The sequence below is a fragment of the Ovis aries genome, chromosome 17 (genome assembly GCF_016772045.2).
Source record: "Ovis aries strain OAR_USU_Benz2616 breed Rambouillet chromosome 17, ARS-UI_Ramb_v3.0, whole genome shotgun sequence".
Classification (NCBI taxonomy): domain Eukaryota; kingdom Metazoa; phylum Chordata; class Mammalia; order Artiodactyla; family Bovidae; genus Ovis; species Ovis aries.
In genome coordinates this window covers 68108310-68128277 of record NC_056070.1, presented here as the reverse complement: position 1 = coordinate 68128277, position 19968 = coordinate 68108310, and the positions used below count along the sequence as shown (strand labels likewise).

General features: G+C 36.4%; 1 protein-coding gene across 2 annotated transcripts in view; it reads left to right on the top strand.

The window, feature by feature from the left end:
• Nucleotides 1-19968, top strand: part of TTC28 (tetratricopeptide repeat domain 28) — a 568766-nt gene that overhangs the window by 20862 nt on the left and 527936 nt on the right. For both annotated transcript variants that reach the window (XM_027956682.2, XM_015101419.3), the window contains exon 2: nucleotides 66-344. In XM_027956682.2, coding sequence (XP_027812483.2) covers nucleotides 66-344 — 279 coding nt within the window. The remainder of the gene's footprint in view (nucleotides 1-65; nucleotides 345-19968) is intronic.

The following is a 19968-nucleotide window of genomic DNA, read 5'->3' as shown; positions in this document are numbered from 1 at the left end:
AAATTTCAACAAGGAACCTCTCTGGATTAACTGAACTTTATCTCACAAAGTTTTTTTGTTTGTAGATTCCTCTCTTTGGTGCTAAGACTATTGGCCGGAGAAGTCCTGATGGACCAGTGCTGAGCAAAGCTGAATTTGTTGAGAAAGTTCGTCAGAGTAATCAGGCCTGTCATGATGGAGATTTCCACACAGCTATTGTTCTGTACAATGAAGCCCTGGCTGTTGACCCTCAGAACTGTATCTTATACAGCAATAGATCTGCAGCCTATATGAAAATCCAGCAGTATGACAAGGCACTGGATGATGCAATCAAAGCTCGACTTCTCAATCCCAAGTGGCCAAAGGTAGAAATTTCCTTTACTTTCACAGAACTTTTTGTGCTTTCTTATTTTAATGTAACATTTTATTGACTGAGTACAGTTATTAATATTTTAATAGTCTGTACTTCAGCAAGATGTGGAATTGGCTTCATTGAGCCGGTACACTAGTGTATGCCTTCCTTTTTTATACTTTGGAAGTATGCTTTCTGTGTCTAATTCTTTTCCTTTGTGTTTGAGATACACATTTTTTTTTACTCCAACTTAGCTTCTTGATAGGATGCATTCTAGTTATTTATCTAAGTTTTGGATATCTCTTTTTTTGCACTGATATTTCAGATGGAGTATTATGATTGTGTTTCTTCAATTTAAAATAATTTTATTCTCTATCAACAACTGCTTGTTTTCAGAATGGTAGTTGATCAGAGAAGCTTATCTGTATTCCCTTGAATAGTTTAAGGCTTGAGTTGTTATCTTTATTTGGTATATACTTTATTTTCATTGTGCCTGTTCACCTTCTAACACCCAGTTTTAGAAATGCTTTCTCAAGATATGATTAAAGTGTTTGAGATTTTTTTAAAATTGAACTACAAACCCATTTCATTCTATATTTGGCTTTCTGTTGGACTAACAAATGTTAGTGGAAATTTCCCAGAAATTTAAAAATGATTCTTACTGTCTAATTAGTGATATGTCATAGTCATGTTGCTTTCTGCTTTAATTCTGGTAGGTATTTTTGGCTTCAGTCAGTGGAATTTCTGGTAATGCTGCTACCTTATAAGTTGTTTAGGATTCTGTAATTCCCTAAAGGATTTCTTTTACAACTATAATGACTGTAAATGAAACAAGATCTGTTTTAAAAAAAATGTTACATGACGCTGTTTGGGAGTTAGATTGCTGTTTTCAAAGGACAGACCTAGGTTCAAATTCCTTCACTTCTATTAATGACAATATGGCTTTAGATAAGTCTCTTAACATCTCTGGGGTTAAGATAAATGGAATGATAATACCTATCTTTAAGGTTATTTAAGAGTTAGAGATAATTTTTTACTCGTACATACTTGGTATTTTGTGTGTAACAGCTGTGATTGTGCATTTTTATTGAATGTTCAAATTAGTAAGTTATTCTAGCAAACCTTGGTCTGTATCCTCTCTTTTTCTTTCTTTTTTAAAACCTGTGATGATACAATGAGCCCAATAAATATAGAGTGCTTAAATTTAGATCAAGTGTCTTCATTCCTTCTTTATTGAGGTCTACTTATTTTATGTTATTATTTGTGAATAGCTTCAAACTTTTATCTTTTCCCTTTTTCTGTGTCATTTCCACTTTCTCATGTCCACTTCTTATGATTTTTGCACAGAAAATGGCTGGAAGGTGCACTTTTATGATTATAGATGAGAGATCAACTTTTAAGATAATTTCTCTCAATTTTAGTCTCTGATTTTTTTCCCTTATGATAAGTACGTTTATTGTATATTTACAATTTTCATTAATATTTCAACTCCATATTTGGCTTTAAGCAACAAGATTTAGAATTATGTAAAATATAAATTAGGGTTTGTTACTGAAGTCATGAAAGGGTCTTTCTATGTAATATGATTCATAATAAAATTAACTTATAAAGAAATTTCTACTGCATAAAAGTTTCCTTTGATAAAAACTTGCCTTTATACTTTTCTAGGAATATACTCATTAATAAAAGAAGATTCATTTCTACTCCCTTGTAAAGATATGTCTTGTAAATTTTTATCAATTCCTTTTCTTTTTGACTTTTTTGATGGGCTTTTTCATTATAATGCATTCTGAAATCTTTCTCCAACTGTCATTGTTGTCTAGTTTGATGTGGTAAAACATACCTTCCAATTTCTCTTTCTCTCTCTGTAAAAGTTAAGTTTTTATGTTAAGATCCAAGGGTTCCAGAGATTGGATGGAGAGTTTTTTATTCTCATTTATTTTGTCTGAAAGAAATAGTGATTTTGGTGTGATATGGACTTCAAAAGAAGTATGGACGAAAACACTATAAGATCCCCTCAGAAAACAAACCCAATCTCATTCTGAAACCTTTATCTCCAACTGCCTCTTAGCTGTTGTCTGTGCGTATAGTCATTCTTTCTGTGTCTGGTTTAAGAAATATTTGTCTTACTGAAAGTTGTAAAGTTTTTCTTTTCCTCTAGAATTTTTGTAGTTTTACCTTTAGGTCTGTGATTCATTTCAAATTAATTTTAGGGACTAAATGAGGTAAGGATCAAGGTTTCTTTATTTATTTTCCATATAGATAACCATGTTCCAGGTACATTTGTTGAAAAGACTATGTTTTCATCATTGAATTATCTATATCACCTTTTCCACAGACCATTTGACGGTAAAAGTGCGAGGATATTACTGCACTGTTTTGTTCCATTAATGTATTATTTATCCTTATCAAAATCATTGTTTTGATTACTATAGTTTTGTAAGTTTTGACATTAGATACTGTGAATCTTCTAACTTTATTCCTTTTCTAGGTTTTTGCTATTCTCTGTCTTTGCATTTTTATACAAGTATAGAATCAACATCAGTTTCTTAAAAAAATCTACTAGGAAACTAATGGGATTGCATTGAATTCTTAGAGTAATTTGGAGAGAATTGCTGTCTTAACATTCCAGTCCATGAATATGGTATATCTCTCTGTTTATTTAGTTTTTATCTTATTTCTCTTTGCAACTTTCTGTCACTTTCAGTGTTCAGGTCTTTCACATCTTTTATTAAATTTATTTCTAAGTATTTTGTTTTTTGATGCTATTACAAATGTATTAAAAATTTTTCATTTAGCAATTTTAATTGCTAGTGTATAGGAAAAAGTGTGTTGTGTGACCCTGTTGAATTTTCCTTTAAAGTCTAGTAGGGCTTTTTGGATTCTCTCTGTGGATGATCTTATTGTCTGCAGGTAATGACAATTTTGCTGCTTCCTTTTTTTTTTTTTTTTGGCCTTTGCCTTTTATTTCTTTTCCTTGCGCCATTGTACCAGTTAGGATATCCAGTACAATTATGAATAGAAAAGATGAGAGCAAACTTCCTCTGCTCATTCCTGATCTTAGTGCAAAGGTATGAGCTTTGTATTGTTGATGATGATGCCCTTAATCGGGTGGAGGATATTCCATTCAATTTCTGTTATGATTGAGTGTTGAATTTTGTCACATGTTTTCTTCATCTGTTGAAATAATATTTTTTCTCACTTGCTTTGGAATGTTAAGTCAGCCTTGCAGTCATGGGATAAATACCACTTTGTCATTATATATACCATTTTTATATATTGTTAGGTACAGTTAGCTATAATTTTGTCAAGAGTTTTTGCATCTGTGTTTATGAGGAATTTTGATTTGTGTTTTCTCGTGAAGTCTTTGCTGGTTTTGGTATCAGAACGTTATTGGCCTCTTATGATGAGTTTTGAAGTGTTCCCTCTTCCTGTGTTTTCTGGAAAAAGGCTGTTTTGTCCTTAAGTATTTGGTAGAATTGACCAGTCTATTCTAGAGTCTGGTAGAATTGACCATCTTTTCATTAACTTTTCTTTGTGGGAAGGTTTTAATTATGGATTAAATTTCTTTGATATGAGGCCGTTTAAATTTTCTAATTCTTCTTGGATTAGTTTTGGTATTTTGTTTCTTTCAGTTAATTTTTACATTTAATCCAGGTTGCAAATTTATCAGCATGAAATTGTTAATAACATTCTTTTATTATTGTTTTCATTTCTGTAGGATCTATAATGGTATCCTTTCTTTCATTCCTACTGTTGTTAATTTGTATCTTCTCTTTTGTTTCATTAGTCTGCCTAGATATTGATCAATTTTGTTCATCTTTCTGTTCAATCAGTTATTAGGTTTATTGATTTTCAGTATTGTACATTTTCTCTTTCATCAGTTTCTGTTCTTTATTATTTTCTTCTTTCTAAGTATTTTTCATTTAATTTGCTGTCTTTTTCATTTCCTAAGATGGGAGGTTAGGCCATTGATTTTATTAAAAAATTTTTTCTGTGTTTCTTTTTGGCTGTGCTGGGTGTGTGTTGCTTTGCACGGGCTTGGGCTTTTCTCTAGTTGTGGCAAGTGGGGGCTACTCTCTAGTTGTGGTGCATGGGCCTCATTGTGGTTTCTCTTGTTGTGGAGCACAGCCTCTAGGCACGTGGGCTTCAGTAGTTGTAGCACACAGGCTCAGTAGTTGAGGTGTGTGGGCTTTAAGGGGTGCAGACTTTTGTAGTTGTGGCAGGAGGGCTCTAGAGCATGGGCTCAGTAGCTGTGGTACATGGGCTTAGTTGCTCGGTAGTATGTGGAATCTTCCCAGACCAGGGATGGAACCTGTGTCCCCTGCACTGAGAGTGCAGTGTCCCACTGCCCTCCAGGGAAGACCTAGGCTATTGATCATAAATCTTTCTTCTTTTTTAATATAATCATTTAAACCTAAAATGTTCTCTCCAATCACTGCTTTTGCTGTATCCCACAAATTTTGACATGTTTTCATTATAATGATAATGTTAAGAATGTTTTCTAATCCTCCTTATGGTTACTTCTTTGATCCATGAGTTATTTAATGAAGTTTGTACTTCAGTTCCTAATATTTGGGTTTTTAAAAGTTATCTTATTATTGATATCTAATCTATTTCCATTGTTATTAAAGGACATACTTGGAATGATATTATTGCTTTTCAATTTACTGAGGCTTGTTTCATGGCCAGCATATGATTTATCTTGGTTAACCTACTCTGAGCAGTTGAAAAGAATGAGTATTTTGCAGTAGTGAGGTATAGCTCTATGGATATCAACTAGGTCAAGGTAGTTGATGTGAAGTGAAGTTGCTCAGTCGTGTCCAACTCTTTGCTCCCCCATGGACTGTAGCCTACCAGGCTCCTCCCTCCATGGGATTCTCCAGGCAAGAGTACTGGAGTGGGTTGCCGTTGATAGTGTTGTTCATATCTTCTTTCTCTTTGCTGACTTATTTAGGTCTAGTTATTCATCAATTGCTGGAATAAAGTTAAAATCTCCTATTAAGATTTTGGAATTGGAGATTTTCCTCTTTAATATTGATTGTCAAATTTTGCTTCATGTGTTTTGAAGCTCTGTTTTAACATAAACACTTTTATTAATATTATGCCTTTTTGAGGAATTGATCCTTTTATTATTATGCAAGGTTTCTCTTTATTTCTAGTATACTAATTTTGGTCCTAAAATCTATTTTGTTTGATATTAATATAGCCACTCTAGCTGTCTTCTGCTTACTTTTTGCTTTATGTATATTTTTCTATTTATATATTTTCAATCTCTCCCGGCTTTTACATTTAAACTTCATCTCTTTTGAATAGCATATAATTGTGTCTTGCTTTTTAAGTCAGTTTTGGCAGTCTTTGTCTCTTAAGTGGATTTTTGTCCACTAACATTTAATGTGATCATCAATGCTATTGATTTTGCCTTTACCATTTTATTTCTGTTTTTGTCTCTGTTACTCTTTTCCTGCTATTTATTGGTTTATTTGAAATCTTTTTGAGTTGATTTTTTTTTCTTGTAAGTTTGCCATTGTTTTCAGTGGTTGTTGATGATATTGTTTGGCTAGTAATTTTCTTGATTAGAATAAAACTACATTATTTCTTGAATTGAAGCTTCAGCTTCAATACAGATATTGTCTTTAGTTGAATTGCTTTGAACTTGCTTCATACATGTTAACTCAAGGATTATCCAGAGATGTTGGAAGGAAGAATTTGTGTATTCCTTTTCTGCCTCTTTTCCTTCTGAGATCCCCTTCTTCCTTGGCTAAAGACTGTGACTTTTTTGTGCTTCGGTAGTCTGATTCCACAGACTACCAAGAGACAGCACTCTTGTCCTGCTCACTTGCCATCAGCACTTCATCTCTGTACCCTGAAACTGGAAACTCATTTCACAGCTTTCTTCCTCCAGGATCCACTGCTTCTCATTACTCTCCAGTGCTTTCAGTTGTCACATTTCTCCATTTATTTCTTGCTATTCTGCTGACAGACCTGTTCTTGTTGATCCACTCATTTCCCTTTTCTTTTTGTTTATGCCAAGCTTTATGCCTGGGGTTTTTGTCCCTGCTGCCATGGGGTCTCAAAGAGTGGGACTAGACTGAAGCAACTTAGCATGCACCTACTATTATTGGGCTACATAAGTGAAAGTTGCTCAGTCGTGTCGGACTCTTTGTGACCCCATGGACTGTATGGAATTCTCCAGGCCAGAATACTGGAGTGAGTAGCCGATTCCTTCTCCAGGGGATCTTCCCAATCCAGGGATCGAACCCAGGTCTCCCACATTGCAGGCAGATTCTTTACCAGCTGAGCCACCAAGAAACCCCACTGGGCTACATAGAATAGGTCCAACTCAACTCTTATCTTAAAAAATTCAGTTCAGTTCAGTTTCTCAGTTGTGTTTGACTCTTTGCAACCTTCCCTGTCTGTTGCCAACTTGCAGAGTTTACTCAAACTCATGTCCATTAAGTCAATGTTGCCATCCAGCCATCAGCCATACTTCAGCCAGTACATAGCTTTGACTAGATGGACCTTTGTTGGCAAAGTAATGTGTCTGCTTTTCAATATGCTGTCTAGGTTGGTCACAACTTTTCTTCTAAGGAGTATGCATCTTTTAATTTCATGGCTGCAGTCACCATCTGCAGTGATTTTGAAACCCCCCAAAATTAAGTCTGTCACTGCTTTAGGAAAACAAAAGGTAGTCAAGGCTATGGTTTTTCCAGTAGTCATGTATGGATGTGAGAGTTGGACTGTGAAGAAGACTGAGCGCTGAAGAATTGATGATTTTGAACTGTGGTGTTGGAGAAGACTCTTGAGAGTCCCTTGGACTGCAAGGAGATCCAACCAGCCCTGGGATTTCTTTGGAAGGAATGATGCTAAAGCTGAAATTCCAGTACTTTGGCCACCTCATGTGAAGAGTTGACTCACCGGAAAAGACCCTGATGCTGGGAAAGACTGAAGGCAGGAGGAGAAGGGGACGACAGAGGATGAGATGGCTGGATGGCATCATTGACTTGATGGATGTGAGTCTGAGTGAACTCTGGGAGTTGGTGATGGACAGGGAGGCCTGGCATGCTGCGATTCATGGGGTCGCAGAGTTGGACGCAGCTGAGCGACTGAGCTGAACTGAGGTCTAATTAGTTTATAGTATTGTTCAAGTCTTCTGTGGTCCTGTTCATTATTGGAAGTTTTGACGTCCCTAACTATCATTGTTGAATTTTCTTTTTCTCCCTTTACTTCTGTTAGTTTTGTTTCATGTATTTTGGGGGCTCTGTTGTTTGGTGTTAATACTTATATGATTTTATGTCTTTCTGAAAGATTGATCATTTTGTCATAAAATATCCTTGGTCTGTAGTAACAATTTTTGCTGTAAATCTATTTTGTCTGATATTAATATAGCACCATTTCTATTTTGGTTGTTGCTTACATGATATATCTTTCCCCATACTTTTCCTTTCAACTTGTTACTTTGAAACTAACATGAGTATCTTGTAGATAGTCTATGACTATATCATGGTTTTGTCTTTTAGTAACAATCTATTCTGCCAATCCCTCTCCTTTGATTGTAGTGTCTAATTCATTTATATTTAATGTAACTGCTGAATAGGTAGGGTTTATACCTTTTTAAAATATGTTTTCTATATGACTTTTTAGATGTCTTATTTGTTTTTTTGGTGTCTTTTTTTCTGTTCTCTTCTGCATGACTTCCTTTTTTATGTTAAATGTTTTCTTATGTACCATTTCTATTTCCTTGTTTTTTTTTCTATGTATATTTTTATATTTATATATTTTTACTATATATATATTTAGTTATTTTCCCGGTGGTTGCCCTAGGAGTTATAATTAACATCTTTATTTAAAACATATAGTTTGAATTTATATAAATTTAGTTTCAAAAATATATGAAACTTTGCTATGATATAGCTTCATTCCTCTCTCCTTCCTTTATGCTATTTGTTGTCCTACAAATGACATCTTTATATATTATAAGTCTTTCAGCATAATCTTACAATTATTACTTTATGCCATTGTCTTTTAAATGAAACAATTTCTACTTCTTAATTGGTATTCTGTTTTTGGTGAGACATTGTGCTCAGGCTTTCCTTTAATTTTTTTTTCTTTAATTCCTTAGACATGGTTTTCTTTAGAACTTTGAATATGTTTATAGTGCTGGCTGAAAGTTTTTGTCTCCTAAGTCCGATATCTGGGTTTCCTCAGGGACAGATTCTATTGCCTGCTTTTTTTTTTTTTTTTTTTTGGCAGTGTATGGGCCATACCTGCCTGTTTCTTTATGTATCTCATAATTTTTTTGTTGAAAAATATACTTTTAAAGTAGTAATATATTGTAGCTAGGGCCTTCCTGGGTGGCGCTAGTGGTAAAGAATCCACCTGCCAATGCAGAAAACAATCCCTAGGTCAGGAGATTCCCCCCGAGGAGGAAATGGCAACCCACTCCATTATGCTTGCCTGGAGAATTCCATGGACAGAAGAGCCTGGCGGGCTACAGTCCATAGGGTCTCAAAGAGTCCTACGCAGCTGAAGTGCCCTAGCACACATACATATTGTAGCAACTTTGAAAACCATAGTATTCCTTGTCCCCTGGCCTGGGCTTATTGATTGTTGTTGTTGCCTTTTGTGAGTTAGTGACTTTCCTGGACTGATTTTTTAAAGTCATGTGTAGCCACTGAAGTTTCTGCCTGGCTAGCTGTTGATTGCATAGAAGTTCCTTAAATGCCTTGAACCAGTAATTCTCCCAGCCTATGAAGAGTTCTCTCTGTGTGTGGGGCATATTTTGAACATTCTGGCAACTTGCAAGCGCTGTCTTAGCCTTCACTTCCTGCTTGTGTAAAACCTCAAGTTCAGCCAGAGGTAAGAGATTAGAATCATTCTCAGGTCTTTTTTGGGCATTCACATTCCTAGATTTCTAAGAATATTTTGGAGCTTTTCAGGGCCTCCTATGAACATCTAATTTTCCAGATGTTTCTTTATCTTGTTTATGCAGTTGTATTTCTTCTTCAGGCAGCTGTGATGTTAAGCTATTGTCACTGATTTTGTTTGACACATGCCCTGAGGGGAGGGCTGTTTGTACTGAGTTATCTCTGAGTCTGGTCAAATAAAGTATTAAGACTGTAGGTTTCTTAAGAAGCTGCCAAACAGGTCAGATAGTGGTAGGGATAGGGTGCTTGGAAAACTCCAAACCGTTTTTACCCCCACCATTGGTTCCTAAGCTTCTGGTTTTCACAAGTATTGTGTTTGAGAGACTGCTTGGCTTTCACATCTACCATATAGTTGGGAGAAGAGGATAAAAATAGTGTAGGGTAAAACCTCCCAAACTTGTTCTTTGAGACTCAGCTGTTTTTCTTGAAGAAACACTTCTTGGGCTGCTGCAAGTTGTTGGTTAGTTTCCAGAGTTCAAAGAAGTTGATTTTGAAAAGTTTTGCTAATGTTCTTGCTGTTTTTATGGAAAAGCAGAATTTTGGAAGTCTTATGATGCCATTTTGGAAGAGCTTCTTCATAATTTCTTTATGGAAAAATGTAAAAGACCATTGTGAGAGAAATGGAAAGTAGGAGAGTGAAAGCAGAAGCAGGCAGACCGATGATACTGCTAATTTGGACTAGACTACTGGTGTTGAATGGGAAGAAACTGAGGGGCATGACATAAGCTTTGTAAAAACTCGCTGATTGTTATAATTCTAAAGCTCTGCCTGATCCTTGTAACAACCACCTGTTATAGGTGGTAAAGTTAAATTCAGAAAGATTTAAGTAGTTTGCCTACAGTCAGAGTAAGGAAAAAAATCAGAATTAGAAATGCTATTTACCTGACTCCAGTTTTTTCCATATCTGTGCATTCTGTCTCATGACATTAAAATCAAAGTTATGAGTCAAATATTAAGTTCAGAATAAATATTTACAATAAAATAGACTGTCTTCCTTACTTAATTTCTTTGCGTAATTTCATTCCTGCTTTTAAGGAAGTGAGACTTTAGTTATTTGAAGTTTTTGGTGGACAATTGGAATGATAATCAGGAAAGAGGAAGAATGTGACACTTGCCTTAAAGTTAAGTGGTCTCTATATTTACTAGAAGTGAAATCCAGCACAGTCAACTATTTCTTCTTTTAATGCTGTTGATTACCAGAACAAATGTTGTTACTAATTTATCATGGTTTCTTGTTATTAATATAAGCTATTATTTCATATGTCTTCCCCCCCGTGTGCAAGATGTTTATTAGGGAGTAGCCCAGGAACAACCTTATGCTCCTGGAAGGGAAGAGGGGAAGAGGCAGGATGGCAGAGAGAAGACAAGCTGTGCTGAAGCCTAAACTCATATGTCTTAAAACATGATTTTATGACAGGCTTATTATTTGTATGCCATTGAAGCTATATTTCAGGTATTATAGGTTAATCTGTAAGTTGTATGTTCATACATACATATTTTTCTTATTACAAAAGTAACTCAAAATTATTTTTGGAAAAATCTCAGACAATAAAAATTATATTCCTCTCATTCCATTCCTTATCCTCCATTCCAGTTCTAGAGTTAACTGTTTTTATTCAATTTCAATATTTTGAGATATTTTATGATATATGTACAACTATACACACATACATGAATCCAGTTTAGTATTTTTGACTTTTTATTTAAGAAGAAGATAAAAGTCTCTAGTAAGAGATGAGGTAGAGTGGTTGAGGGCTTTTGTGTTTTCTTGGGTACATGTGAAAAGGCACAAAGTAGTCTTTGTTTCTTTGTTCTAGAAAAGACTAGAGATGATGGACAAAGTATATTTTCTAGTTGCTACCATTTACTTGGTAGCTTTTTATATTTGTTGCTGAAGTGAGTTTTAAGCTCACCGGTCATTTACTTATGTTTACATTAAGTTTTTATTTTATTCTTGTTGATTTGAGATGAAAATTGCAGTTTTTACTGAGAGGAATTTTTCTCATAAATGTGAGCCTGAGGTAATGCAGAGTACACACCATCTCCTTGGAAACCAGACTTTCGTGGGATAGAACCAAGTACTTTTAAGATGGGTACTTTATCCTTAGGAAATGATTCAGGAAGTCTGGCAAGAAGGGAAGTCTTGCTGTAAAGGAAATTCAGGAAATGGGAACTTAGTTATTAAAATCTCAGGTTTGTTTGTCATAATTCATTTCAAGAATGTTCTAATGACCAAGCTATAAACATATGGTAAGTAACAATTTCACTTCCAGTTCCTAGATGGTACGAATTTATCAGTAAGGAAAGGGAATGCATTGTTTTAAATGAAGTGAAAATTTTACTGCTGTTTATACTTGACAGTTGATTGAACTGTAGATGTACGCTTTGGGGGAGATAGTATTCAAAATGTATTAGGACACTCAACTTTTCTGTTTCTCTTGTTCCGTAATAAAGGGTTGGTAACATTTTTTATGTTAATGAAAAGAGAAAAACTAACTTAGGGGTTTCCACAGCCATTTCAGAAAAATATTTTTCAATAGTCTCAAAGAAACATTTCCGATTAAAGTTATGAAAGCAACTCAAACAATGGCAAGGAAGTGTTTTTCCAAAACCTTTTTTTAAATGATAAGATTGTTAGATGACCAATATGTGTAAAAAAAAAAAAAAAAAAGAATCTTTTTTTTTAAATTGAGGTATTACTACTACCAGAATTGGAAAATTCTTCTTATATTTGTGTTACTTTTTAGCAACACTGGAAGTCACTGAGTAAAGCTAGTCATTGATTAAATTTACTGATTTTCCCCCTTCCCCCCTTATAAGAGGTTATACTGTTTTAGTTTTGAAGAGTACTACTAAAAGCATTATTTATTATATTTTAAAAGATAAAAAATATTTTACCTTCAGATGGCTTTCTAGAATGTTGACACTATTACCTTCATTTGAATTCTTTGGAACGAGTATGTTCTCATTAATTTGAGGGAAATGTTTTTTCATGTTAACTGAAATTCAGTGAGGCTTTTAGGAATTGAAGTTAGAATTGCTTCATGTGTTTATTAACATAGATATTTTTTGAGATGTAATATACTCTTTTGTCAAAGAACCTCATTTACTTTTGTTTTTAGTTTGAAATATTTTCATGTATTTATTAATTTAGATATTTCTCTTATCAAAGCATTTATAAATTTTATTTTCTTACTTAGTTTTATATTTTTAATTTTGAAATAATGGGAAACATGCAGAGAAATTGTGATATTAGTTCAAAGAACTCCTGTATATCTCTCATCTGGATCCCCCAGTTGCTAACATTTTTCCATATTTGGTTTATAATTCTCTTTTCCTATAACTGTTACTGTTGTTTTCTGAACCATTTGAGAATGAATTGTGGACATGATGTCCCATTACCCCTAAACCCTTCAACAAGTACTGAATATAACCACAGTACAACCCTTTGATACAATACTGCTATCTAATCCGCAGACCCTATTCAGATTTCACGGATGCTCTGGTAGTATTTTTTATAAATACCTTTCCCTTTCTGGTCCAGAATTAAGTACCTAGAAAGAAGTATATTAGGAATCTAGATCAGATAGATGGACTGTAGTATCCAAGCCTGTACCACGTGCTTACATTACAAGTAACTTATTTAATTGACTGGATTCTGGGTTCTAATTGTTATTCCCTTGGTTTGTTCCCTGACTTTTGATGACTAAAATAATACATTTTTTATCCTTTGTTCTGGATTGTCAGGCTTTGCTCATACTACCTAGCCTGGTTTGGACTTTTTGCCTGACTCTTGATCCTAGCAGTCAGTTTCATCTGTCTTTTTTTGTTTCATTCACATAATAATGGAGCTTCCCTCATAGCTCAGTTGGTAAAGAACCTGCCTGCAATGCAGGAAACCCCGGTTAGATTCCTGGGTCGGGAAGATCCTCTGGAGAAGGGATAGGCTACCCACTCCAGTATTCTTGGCTTCCCTTGTGGCTCAGCTGTTAAAGAATCCACTTGCAATGTGGGAGACCTGAGTTCGATTCCTGAGTTGGGAAGAACCCCTGAGAAGGTAAAGGCTACCCACTCCAGTATTCTGGCCTGGAGAATTCCATGGACTGTATAGTCCATGGGGTCACAAAGAGTCGGACATGACTGAGCGACCTTCACTTTCACATAATGATATATATGGGATAAATAATATTCAAGTCTCTTCTGTGTAGGAAGTAGGCAACATATGAAACTACTGGCATTCAGGGTAGTTTCATGTGTCACAGCCTGTATTAGGACAATATAAAGCTGAACAGAGTTGCCTGCCTAGAACTGTGTGTGTGTGTAGAATATGATCTGCTGTGAATCTTAGGGTAGGCAGAACATGCTTGGCAGTTATTTTGGATTATGTACCTTCATGTAGGCTCTGTAATCTTAGTCTGTTTTACTCACATAGAGAAACTTCTTATATGGTAGCTTATTTAGTGAGTGAGTGAACTAAAGAAATCATATTCTATTACTTAGAATCGATTCACAGCCAATTTTGGAATAGAATGTTATAGAAAGAATACTAACTACCTGAGAATTAAATAGCTGATACTAGTATGATACAGATTTGCATCAGTTTCTAAAAGTTGGAGGTTTATTTCCTATAGATAAGTTTATTATGATTCTAGTCATTAAATGGAGAAGCTTTTAAGTTAGTTGAAAACAGGCATTATAAGAGTTGGCTAGCTTCTAAATGGTAGATTTTCCAAGGAGAAAGTTAGATTATGAAGTGGCATAAACTTCTGATTAACAGTCATGCTTTCACCTAAATGTAAAGCCAGACACTGTAAAACTGTCAGAGGAAAACATAGGCGGAATTCTCTTTGACAAATTGCAGTGACATCTTTTTTGACCCACCTCTTAAAATAATGAAAGTAAAAACAAAAATGAACAAATGGGACCTAATTAAAAGCTTTTGTCCAACAAAGGGGACCATAAAAAGACAACCTTCAGAATGGGAGAAGATATTTGCAAATGAAGACAGTGACAAGGGATTAATTTCCAAAATATACAGTGCAGCTCAATATTAAAAAAAAAAAAAACAACTGAATCAAAAAATGGGTGGAAGACCTAAGTAGACATTTCTCCAAAGAAGATATACAGATGGCCAACACACACATGAAAAGGTGCTCAACATCACTAATTATTAGAGAAATGCAAATCAAAACTACAATAAGATATCACCTCATACTGATCAGAATGGCTATCATCAAAAAATCTATAGACAATAAATGCTGGAGAGGGTGTGAAGAAAAGGGAAGCCCCTTACACTGTCAGTGGGAATGTAAATTGGTACAGCCACTGTGGAGAACGGTGTGGGGTTGCTTAAACTGAAAATAGAAGCACATGTGATCCAGCAGTCCCACACCTGGGCATATAACTGGAGAAAAGTATAGTTCCAGAAGACGCATGCACTCCAGTGTTCATCGCAGCACAATTGAAAATAACCAGGATGTGGAAGCATGTCTGCCAGCAGAAGAATGGATAAAGAAGTTGGAGCACGTACATACACAATGGCATATTACTCAGCCATAAAAAGGAACAAAATTGTGCTATTTGCAGAGATACGGTTGTATCTAAAGACTGTTATACACAATGAAGTAAGTCAGAAAAAAGATATTGTATATTAATGCATATATGTGAAATCTAGAAGAATGGTTTAGATATTCTTATTTGCAAAGCAGAAATAAAGGCACAGATGTAGAGAACAACTGTATGGGTACCATAGGGGAAAGGGAGAGGGGTGAGTTGAATTGGGAGATTGGCATATATACATTGTGTGTATGTGTGTACTAGTCGCTCAGTCTCATCCGACTTGGCAGTCCCATGGACTGTAGCCAGGCTCCTCTGTCCCTGAAATTCTCCAGGGAAGAATACTGGAGTAGGCAGTTATTCTCTTCTAAAGGGGATCTTCCTGTCCCAGGGATCAAACCTGGGTCTCCTGTATTGCAGGCGGATTCTTTACTGTCTGCGTCACCAGGGAAGACACCACTACTGTGTGTAGAATACTAAATAACTAATAAGAACTTACTGTGTAGGGAACTCTTCTCAGTGCTCTGTGGTGACCTAAAGGGGAAGGAAATCCAAAACAGAGCGGATATATAGGTATACGTATGGCTGATTCATTTCACTGGACAGTAGAGGCTGACACAGCAGTGTAAAGCAACTATACCTTGGAAAAAAGTCATACTTTCTCATAGTGATAAGATATTAAATGTAAGTTTAAAGTCTATTTGGATAGGAGTTTGTGTTATCAAGAGATGCAGTGATTTGATTTCTCAAAAGTATATTGAGAAAGGGGAATATTTTCATTGCAATTGGCCTCAACTACATGCATGAAGAATCCTTTGTAAATCCATGTGACTGTTTTAAGAGCTGCAGATGGTTGAGCAGAATGCAATTTGTGTTCAGTTTTATGAATTTACCAGTCTTGTGCGCCCTCTTGTGTTTATAGTTAAGACTGTTCTGCCTTTCAGTAGTTTGATGGATTGAGTTGGTATATGTGCAGTGTTTTGAACAGATTAAGTTTTCAAGTATAATGATAACTATTCAATACATATTATCTAATCTCATTATTAGAAGAGGAAAGAATGTGTTTCCTTGGTTCTGTCCCCAACATTTACTTTCACATCAGTTCAGTTCAGTTGCTCAGTCGTGTCCGACTCTGCGACCCCATGAATTGCAGCAATCCAGGCCTCCCTGTCCATCACCGACTCCCAGAGTTCATTCCAACTCATGTCCATCGAGTCGGTGATGCCATCCAGCCATTCATCCTCTGTCGTCCCCTTCTCCTCCTGTCCCCAATCCCTCCCAATATCAGAGTCTTTTCCAATGAGTCAACTCTTCGTGTGAGGTGGCCAAAGTATTGGAGTTTCAGCTTCAGCATCATTCCTTCCAAAGAACACCCAAGACTGATCTCCTTTAGAATGGACTGGTTGGATCTCCTTGCAGTCCAGGGACTCTCAAGAGTCTTCTCCAACACCACAGTTCAAAAGCATCAATTCTTCGGCGCTCAGCTTTCTTCACAGTCTCTCTCACATCCATACATGACTACCGGAAAACCCATAGCCTTGACTAGACAGACCTTTGTTGGCAAAGTAATGTCTCTGGTTTTGAATATGCTATCTAGGTTAGTCATAACTTTCGTTCCAAGGAATAAGCGTCTTTTAATTTCATGGCTGCAGTCACCATCTGCAGTGATTTTGGAGCCCAAAAAGATAAAGTCTGACATTGTTTCCACTGTTTTCCCATCTATTTCCCATGAAGTGACGGGACTAGATACCATGATCTTAGTTTTCTAAATGTTGAGCTTTAAGCCATCTTTTTCACTCTCCTCTTTCACTTTCATCAAGAGGCTCTTTAGTTCTTTTTCGTTTTCTGTCTTAAGGGTGGTGTCATCTGCACATCTGAGGTTATTGATATTTCTCCCAGTAATCTTGATTCCAGCTTGTGCTTCTTCCAGCCCAGCGTTTCTCATGATGTACTCTGCATAGAAGTTAAATAAGCAGGGTGACAGTACACAGCCTTGACATACTCCTTTTCCTATTTGGAACCAGTCTGTTGTTCCATGTCCACTTCTAACTTTTGCTTCCTGACCTGCATACAGGTTTCTCAAGAGGCAGGTCAGGTGGTCTGGTATTCCCATCTCTCTCAGAATTTTCCACAGTTTATTGTGATCCACACAGTCAAAGGCTTTGGCATAGTCAATAAAGCAGAAATAGATGTTTTTCTAGAACTCTCTTGCTTTTTCTATGATCCGGCAGATGTTGGCAATTTGATCTCTGGTCCTCTGCCTTTTCTAAAACCAGCTTGAACATCTGGAAGTTCGTGGTTCACATATTGCTGAAGCCTGGCTTGGAGAATTTTGAGCATTACTTTACTAGCATGTGAGATGAGTGCAATTGTGCAGTAGTTTGAGCATTCTTTGGCATTGCCTTTCTTTGAGATTGGAATGAAAACTGACCTTTTCCAGTCCTGTGGCCACTGCTGAGTTTTCCGAATTTGCTGGCATATTGAGTGCAGCACTTTCACAGCATCATCTTTCAGGATTTGAAAGAGCTCAACTGGAATTCCATCACCTCCACTAGCTTTCTTTGTAGTGATGCTTTCTAAGGCCCACTTGACTTCACATTCCAGGATGTCTGGCTCTAGATGAGTGATCATATCATCATGATTATCTGGGTCATGAAGATCCTTTTGTACAGTTCTTCTGTGTATTCTTGCCACCTCTTCTTCTTATCTTTTGCTTCTGTTAGGTCCATACCATTTCTGTCCTTTATCGAGCCCATCTTTGCATGAAATGTTCCCTTGGTATCTCTAATTTTCTTGAAGAGATCTCTAGTCTTTCCTATTCTGTTGGTTTCCTCTATTTCTTTGCATTGATTGCTGAGGAAGGCTTTCTTATCTCTTCTTGCTATTCTTTGGAACTCTCCATTCAGAGTTTTTCTTTCCGTTTCTCCTTTGCTTTTCGCTTCTCTTCTTTTCACAGCTATTTGTGATGCCTCCCCAGACAAAGAATGCTCAAACTACTGCACAGTTGCACTCATCTCACACGCTAGTAAAGTAATGCTCAAAATTCTCCAAGCCAGGCTTCAGCAATATGTGAACCGTGAACTTCCTGATGTTCAAGCTGGTTTTAGAAAAGGCAGAGGAACAAGAGATCAAATTGCCAACATCCACTGGATCATGGAAAAAGCAAGAAAGTGCCAGAAAAACATCTATTTCTGCTTGATTGACTATGCCAAAGCCTTTGACTATGTGGATCACAATAAACTGTGGAAAATGCTGAAAGAGATGGAAATACCAGACCACCTGACGTACTTCTTGAGAAACCTGTATGCAGGTCAGGAAGCAACAGTTAGAAGTGGACATGGAACAACAGACTGGTTCCAAATAGGAAAAGGAGTATGTCAAGTCTGTATATTGTGACCCTGCTTATTTAACTTCTATGCAGAGTACATCATGAGAAATGCTGGGCTGGAAGAAGCACAGGCTGGAATCAAGATTACTGGGAGAAATATCAATAACCTCAGATGTGCAGATGACACCACCCTTATGGCAGAAAGTGAAGAAGAACTAAAGAGCCTTTTGATGAAAGTGAAAGAGGAAAGGAAAAAGTTGGCTCAAAACCCAACATTCCGAAAAGTAACATCATGACATCTGGTCCCATCACTTCATGGCAAATAGATGGGGAAACAGTGGCTGACTATTTTTTGGGGCTCCAAAATCGCTGCAGATGGTGACTGCAGCCATGAAATTAAAAGACGCTTACTCCTTGGAAGGAAAGTTATGACCAACCTAGATAGCATATTCAAAAGCAGAGACAAGGTCCGTCTAGTCAAAGTTTGATTTTTCTGGTAGTCATGTATGAATGTGAGCGTTGAACTATAAAGAAAGCTGAGCACCAAAGAAATGATGGTTTTGAACTGTGGTGTTGGAGAAGATGCTTGAGAGTCCCTTGGATGGATCCAACCAGTCCATCCTAAAGGAGATCAGTCCTGGGTGTTCATTGGAAGGACTGATGTTGAAGCTGAAACTCCAATACTTTGGCCACCTGGTGCGAGGAGCTGACTCATCTGAAAAGACCCTGATGCTGGGAAAGATGCTGAGGGCAGGAGGAGCAGGGGACGACAGAGAATGAGATGGTTGGATGGCATCACCGACTCAATGGACATGGCTTTGGATAGACTCTGGCAGTTGATGATGGACAGGGAGGCCTGGTGTGCTATGGTTCATGGGGTGGCAAAGAGTCGGACATGACTGAGCGACTGAACTGAGCTGAACTGAACATCTAATTTTACTGTATTTAGTTAATGCATTTATCAAAGTATATATAAGTTATTTTTAAAAGATTTAGAAAGTTTAATTATGCCATTATTTTTATATGAAGTTTCTATGGCTGTTATATAGACTCTATTGGGTGATCATAATAATAAGAGTTTGGAACATTGTGGTCCTTCAATAAATATTTGTTAAAAGGAAAAATGAAGTATCATAATTAATAGTTTTCTTTTATTGATTGAAAGATTTGAAATTAGTTGGATAATTGCACCCTGCCGTATTTTGAAGGACAGCTTGTTGCTCTGGTTGCAAAGAAACCTGGAGAATAAGTGACTTTTAATCTGGGTTGATATTTAATTGAAATAGGACCTTTCTATTAATATCTATGGTACTTATAACCACATTGAAATCTCACCATAGCCTTTTTCTAATTGACATGAAACTAGAACTCTTCCCCTCCCCCTAGCCCCCAGTTATTTGAACTCTTCATGGACAGAATTATTGGGATTCATTTTATGGATCCCATTAGAATCCTTTGGTGTGGCTTTATGTTTTGTGCCAAACTGATAATAGAAGCTTACCAAATAGTGTCATAAGCAAAGGATTCCTTTCAAAAGGGGGAGGAATTTAAAAGGTGATTATAAAGGGTCTGCTATCAGAGGTTCAGAATTTGAGAATGCCTTGCCTGCCTACTGTTTCCAAATTGGGAAAGGAGCATGTCAAGGCTGTAAATTGTCACCCTGTTTATTTAACTTATATGCAGAGTACATCATGTGAAATGCTGGGCTGGATGAGGCACAAGTGGAATCAAGAATGACGGGAGAAATATCAATAACCTCAGATGTGCAGATGACACCACCCTTATGGTAGAAAGCGAAGAGGAACTTAATAGCCTCTTGATAAAAG